The sequence below is a fragment of the Aythya fuligula genome, chromosome 3 (assembly GCF_009819795.1).
Source record: "Aythya fuligula isolate bAytFul2 chromosome 3, bAytFul2.pri, whole genome shotgun sequence".
NCBI classification, from domain to species: domain Eukaryota; kingdom Metazoa; phylum Chordata; class Aves; order Anseriformes; family Anatidae; genus Aythya; species Aythya fuligula.
The window spans coordinates 97,408,051-97,414,751 of record NC_045561.1 but is presented as its reverse complement, the minus strand read 5'-3'; the positions used below and the strand labels follow the sequence as shown (position 1 = coordinate 97,414,751).

Below are 6,701 nucleotides of genomic sequence, written 5' to 3'. Positions count from 1 at the left end.
GGGCAGCTTGAGTCACGGGGATGACAAGATCATTTTTGACAAGTATGGAAAGAATCATGTAGCAGCACTCTGTGACATCCCTTTTGTAATTCGCTGTCCTTAATGAAATTGGATAATTACAGGTAAGGGTACTCACTGTGGCATGGGTGCTTTTTACTTGTTTTATTTATTTATTCCAAACAGGCGTCTAGTAAATACCATTAACTTTTTAGTGGTAGTGAGGAGCTTGTTTCAGTGTGTGTGGGGAAATGTAAACAAGGCTGTTTTCAAACTTAAAATGGAAAAAAAATAGTTAAAAAACAAACAAACAAACAAACAAAAAACTCCTCGTGGATTTCCTCTGAGGAAAATCGCAAGGGCGGCTGCTGCTCCTGCAGCCCTTTCTGTGCCAAGAGACTTCGGGGCCCCTGCAGACTGGAGCCCCCCTACGAGACCGGACGGTCCCCCCCCGTCCGGGTCGCAGTGGTACGGCCGGGCCCTACCCGCGCGGCGCAGCACGGTGCGGTTCGTACCACCGGGCCGGCACGCTGGGGGGGGGAGCAGGAGCAGGAGGAGGAGGAGGAGGAGGGCGGTGTTGGCGCCTGCGCGCTGGGTGCATGGCGCTGGCGGAGACGAGCCGGGTGGTGGCGGAGCCGAGGCGGGGGGCCGGGGGGCGTCTCGGCGGCCGCAGGCGGCCCCGGAGCCGGGAAGGGCCCGGCCGCCGTCTCGGGCAGCGCTGCCGGCGAGGAGCGGCGGGTGCGAGCGAGGTGTGTGCGCGGCGGGGCCGCCCCTGGGCTCTTAGGGGCGAGGGGAGGGGGTTTGGGGTCGGGGGTTTGGGGTCGGGGCCGCCGGGCGCTGCCCTGCCCGTGTGGGGCCGAGGGGCTCGGGGGGAGCTGTGGGGGGAGCTGTGGGGGGGAGCAGGTCCCTGCAGCGCCCAACACCTGGCCCCAGCCCGGCCCGGCCCGTGGTGGGGGCGTTTTGTAGGGTGAGGTGAGGGGGGTGCAGCTCTCTGGGGTCTCTGAGCCCCGAAACCCAGCTCCTGCCACGGTCTGCGGGTGGTGGTGGGGCTGGTGGTCCTGCTGGTGTCGTCTAAACTGTAAGTAATATGAAGTGGCACTCGCGTGTTTCCCTGGTATCCCCTCCCCACAAGTCCACGATCGTCACCTACGGCGTGTTCAGGAAGTTTCAGCGAACTCGGGGTGCCTGCTGCAGGACTGTTCGGTTAATTATGATAATGCTGCTAATAACACACAGTAACGTTGCTTGTCTGCATTCCGCGCTCTTCTCGCATTTTTGGAATAGATTTTCTGTTGGAAAGTTGTTTAATCTTTGGAGGCTGCCGGCTAAGCCTTGTTTTGAGACGTGATCTTGAAAACCCTTTTTTTTGTAAGTGGTGTTAACCCATGTGAGTTATTCCATGTCTTATCCCATGTGAGTTACCCATGTGACTTCTCCTGTGCGTTATCCCATGTGACTTATTTCACATGTAGGGATAACTTTTCATATTTTTATGTCCCAGGTGTGTCTGTGAGATTCTGAATCGCGCCCAAAACTCTAAGAAGTTGTGGAAAATCAGTGAGGGAACAGCAGAGGAGCAGAAGAATAATGGTTAGTGACAGCACGCTGCTGTTCAAATGTGAGTTTCGTGAGTAAGAAAACAGGATTTGCTTCTTGTGTTTTCTCTTCCTCTTTCTTGCCTTCCTTCTTTGCCCTCTTCTTCTGCTTCAGTGAGTTACTTTGCACTAGTAGAGATTTTCCAGGCCAATTGTTAATCTTAAAAAAAATAATAATAATAATAATTGTTGTTTTTGTTTTTTTTTTTTTTCATTTATTTACCTGTCTTTGGGATGACTGTGCCTAATGGCAACAGGACCAAAGTCTTACTGCAATAAAAGGGAGTTCCATATAGTTCAGGAGTTGTGTATACAGGTGACTTATTAAAAAGACTCACTTTATTTTTTTCTTCTTCTTCCAGATGGAAAAAGAAGAGTTCGTGGTTTCTGGTTTGCATATTAGCAGAGGCTGACTAGGCCTAAAGGAGACAATAGTGTGGGCAAGAAGTGTCCAGCCCCCTGCAAGACTTTGATCTATTACAAGGAAAAACAAAACAAAACAAAAAGAAGAAGAAATGAATCCCACAAATGATGATCCAGCGTTTGGGACCATTTTTGACTGGGACTACCTCTTATGGGAAGTTCGTTTGACATTTTTGGCTGCTGGTTTTTTAATCTACCTGGGAGTATTTCTTCTGTCCCACTCGTTGTCTTCCTGGATAAGTACCACTTACCGTGCCTTGCATGCAAAGGAGAAGGTGTTTTGGAATATGGCGGTCACACGTGCTGTATTTGGACTTCAGAGCTGTGTTTCTGGCCTATGGGCTTTGCTCATAGATCCCGTTTTTCATGCAGACAAAGTGTATTCACAGCAAAAGTGGAGCTGGTTTAACTGTTTAATAGCTGCTGGATTTTTCTTGCTTGAAAATGTAGCTGTTCACGTGTCCAACATTGTTTTCAGAACATTTGATGTGTTCTTGGTAGTTCATCACCTGCTTGCTTTTGGCGGCTTGGCTGGTCTAGTAATCAATGTAGAATCTGGACATTATCTACCTTTGATGGGAATGTTGCTGGAGATGAGCACTCCCTCAACGTGCATTTCCTGGATGCTACTAAAGGTAAGAACTTGATAATTTCCAAGTTATGTTTGTAGGTTTTCATGCATCTCACTTCTCCGTAAATAATCTGTGTGGTTTGCCTACATAACTTTGCAGCCGGGCTGTTCATTTAACTGACATCCATGTCATTGTGATACCTGTTTCTGTCATGATCACATTTCTGTAGTCCTCCAAGTAGATTTCTGTGTGGTGGTGTCTGTGTGTGGATAGTGGGATGGTTTGGAGTTTGGGTTTGGGATCATGTATATGTGAAAAAAATACCATAGCTCTATGTGACAAAACACCATATCTCTACGTGAAAAAATGCCGGAGGGGATGTGTATGCAAAAGCTGGGTGTTTGCATTAGTTCTAGTGATTCCTTATCTTGAAATAACAATCTCACTTCTGTATACTTTCTGTTCTTGTTTTTCTAGGCTGGCCGTGCAAATACCTTTTTCTGGAAGGCCAACCAGTGGGTGATGATCCACCTGTTCCACTGCCGCATGATTCTTACCTACCACATGTGGTGGGTGCTCATTTTCAACTGGAGTTCTGTGATAGAAAATCTGGGACTTCTACATTTTATTGTTTTATTCTCTGGATTATTTGCCGTCACATTAATACTTAACCCGTACTGGACATACAAAAAAACTCAGCAGCTCCTCAGCCCAGTTGACTGGAACTTTGAAAGTAAAACGACAGAAAATGGAAAATTAAACGGTGACACACATCAAAAGAAGATGTAACTCTGAAACATCTGTTTCCTAGTATGATTGTAGCATGCAGCAGAAAAACACACTGCAAAGTAATCTGCCCATGAAGTAGAAGCTTTTGCAAGAAGCTCATTAACGAAGTCATTCCTTGCTGTTAGTATTCTGTAAGCATGAGAAGTATTTAAAATCATTGTCTGTATTTCGTATGTACACAAGATCTTCAACATCTTAGTGAAGAATTACGCCAGCTGTTTTGTCAGGTTGAACAGTACTTCATGATTTAGCAATTGGTATTTCATGATTTAGCAATGACATGCTCTCTAATGGTATCTTTTGTCCTAATGCTTCTAAGTGGCTTTGTAGTTAATTTGTCCACTGATCTCAGCTTGAATCAAGTTGAGCTTGATTCCCGTTTCATCTGTGCAGGACATGCTGATACTGAAAATCATGTTAAGGAGTTTATTAAGATCAACTGTGGCCCAAGTGAGGTATGTGTGGGTACCTAGTTCCTGTGTGCTATTAAATTGTTCCCGGTGGTTGTATTGGTCATGTGGCAGAATGTAGTCATGGCTGGATTTTTATTTTTTTTGAAGTGCACAGGATGAAAAGGAGTTGAGTGTTTGCTGTCCAAGTGAGTTGTATGGGAGTTCGTATCCACCACAAACATGTATGTAGCAAGGAATGGGAGTGTCAGTTCTTTATGCTGGTGGTCGAGCTAGGTAATCATGGTGCTCCTTTCTGGACTTGAGATACAGGAGTCAATGACAAAACCTTTGGCTGTTTAATCCTTGAAAAAAAATGCTGGTTGATTGGTGAGATTATCTTCTTTGTGGGTCCCAGATGAGTAGTCGTGCAATTAGTTCCACTAGTAGTCCTGTTATAGTTCCTCATATTTTTGGAAAGCCTCCTAGTTATAGAGGATTTTAGAATCTGAGGTGATTCCTCTTTGGAGGAAAGCCCATACCACCTCTTTTAGAAGTTCTGTTGTTTTTTTAGTATTTTGATTTGTCGTGTTTTTATTTTACTTTGAAGAACACTCAAAGTGAGACTAACAGTCCTTTGCACTTTATCTACCACATCTCGAAATCTTTCCTTGACCTAGGGAACAGAGCTGCTTTTTAGATTGGGGTTTAGCAAATTGTGGTGGTGTTTCTCCCACTAATAATACTCAGTCCTGGATATAATTTTGGACAGCCGACCAGGGCATAAAGATCACGATAGAAGAGAGTGACACCTAGTGGCAGGAGAGTGACAAATATGCTCAATTACTGTTGCACTGAACTGTTGAGAAAAAAAGAGAGTGTCTTTTGAAACTGTCATCTGCTGTGACAAGGCTGCTACACAGGTTTATTTTCCAAGGTGATATGACTGGACAAGCCCAGGCTGTGAAGAACTTTAGGATGACGCTTTGTCTGCTGATCTGTGGTGGAGCATACTGTTTTAAATTAAGGTGGGGGAGCACTTTTTGGTGTAAACAAGTCCATTTAATTCATTTTGGCAGAAATGTCTTGGATTTTGTTAGGGTAGGTAAACTAGTGTTGAGGTTGCAATGTTCCCTAATTCACTTTACATAAGCACAGAGTTGAAGAGCTGCTCGTAGGGTGAGGAATCTTTCTCTGTTAGGTCACAAATTTATATCCAGATCTTGATAGTGATGAAGTGGTGAATGTCCAAAATTGCCTGTTCAAAACTAGGCTGAGAGGATCATCGTAATTTTACACAGCAACCATATCTATTATCTTGCTGATATTCAGTACAGAAAATGTAAATCTTGTGCTATCTTCTTATTTCTAAGCGGGCCAGAATGAGCTTATAATGTTTTGGCAGTATGGCCTGCCCAGATGTCATACTGTACTCTTTTTTTTTTTTTTTTTCCCTACTCTGAAGTTAGAAATTGTGTACTTCTCCTGAGGGGTTACATGAGAGAGTAATAATGAAAGTGCTTTAGGAGAAAGAAGAGGAATGAGTTCCTCAGAAACAGAACTGAATCACAGGATGGCTGAGGTTGGCAGGGACCTCTGGAGGCATCTGCTCCAACCCCAGCTCAAGCAGGGCCACCCAGAGCAAGGTGCCCAGGACCACATCCAGGTGGCTTTTGAAGATCTCCAAGGAGGGAGACTCCACAACCTGGGCAACCTGGACTCTCCAGTATGCCCATGTCTTTCTTGTACTGGGGAGCCCAAAACTGCAGCCAGCATTTCAGGTACATCTCTCCAGTGCTGGATAGTGGGGAAGGATCACCTCTCTTGACCTGCTGGCAGCACTCTGCAGCCAGGAAATGCCATCAGCCTTCTTTGCAGCAAGGGCACACTGCTGGCTTATGTTCAACTTGGTGTCCACCAGGGCTCTCAAGACCTTTTCTGCAAAGCTGCTTTCCAGCTGGGCAGTCCCCAATAAACATGATCCAAATGCACATCGTGCAGAATACGAGCCTGGGGAAGGGGGATGCTAAGTCACTAGACCTCAGGGTGATGCTGCACTCTTTGCAGCTCAGAATTTAAAGGTTTGGATTCAATAAAGCATGGCAATTACTAAAAATCCTAGCTACAGAAGTGTGAAGAATCCTAATAGAAAATTACCATCAGAAAAGAAGTGAGTTTGGGCAAAGTGCTCAGTTTGTTACAGGAGCTGGCTAAAGGAAGTGAAATTTTTATGTGGTAAAACAGTTTCAAAGGTTGGGATTAGTGAATTTGGGGCTGAAAAATAAGGTTAGGTGTGGTCAAGGCAGACAGGTGGATAGTTAAGTCAGTGACACCAGACTTCTAATGCTTAATATTTGTATTATTAATTGATGTGTTAATTATTAATTTAAGTGGACTTTAAATCTTACATTAAAAGTATTGTGATCAGAATAGGGCAATCTTTTAATACGCATCTCTGTGCAAGTTTTTTTTTTCCATGTAATGACCACTTCATAGTACATCTCTAAAACTTTTTGCATGTCTTACTATATAATGAATACCTAAGAGCACCTGCTAACCTAACCACTGCTACACCTGCTAGAACAGAAGAGCTAAGCAATACAAATGACAGCATTCACTTCATATTTCTGTTGGTTTGAGGGGTGAAGGGATTTCACAGTCCAGCTAGAAATACAACACGACATGGAACTACAGACAACCTTCCTTCTCCATCTTGAAGGGCAGCAGGTGGAGTTATCAGTTCTGTTACACAGGGCCTCTTTTTTTTTTTTTTTTTTTCCTACTGAAGTGTTTTCTTTACTTCCTTTTTCTTCTTTGGCTGCTCCCTTCAGAAGAACCTTTCCTGGTTTATGACTGTGGGTTTATGACTCTTACTGCTCTGAAGAAAAAAAATTCTTTGAAGGTTCTGTTTAATTACTCTTATAATTGAGTGCTTC

General features: G+C 44.4%; 1 protein-coding gene across 2 annotated transcripts; it reads left to right on the top strand.

The window, feature by feature from the left end:
- Window positions 1-597: 597 nt before the first annotated feature.
- Window positions 598-5,197, top strand: CLN8 (CLN8 transmembrane ER and ERGIC protein). Of its 2 annotated transcripts, none has more exons than XM_032185105.1 (4): window positions 598-746; window positions 1,499-1,587; window positions 1,955-2,650; window positions 3,065-5,197. In XM_032185105.1, the coding sequence occupies exons 3-4, from the start codon at window positions 2,108-2,110 to the stop codon at window positions 3,374-3,376; spliced, it is 855 nt and encodes a 284-aa protein (XP_032040996.1). In that variant the 5' UTR covers window positions 598-746; window positions 1,499-1,587; window positions 1,955-2,107; the 3' UTR covers window positions 3,377-5,197. The 2 variants fall into 2 exon arrangements, with proteins under 2 accessions (XP_032040996.1, XP_032040995.1); XM_032185104.1 differs by having other exon boundaries at window positions 1,499-1,615.
- The last annotated feature ends 1,504 nt before the right edge of the window (window positions 5,198-6,701 follow it).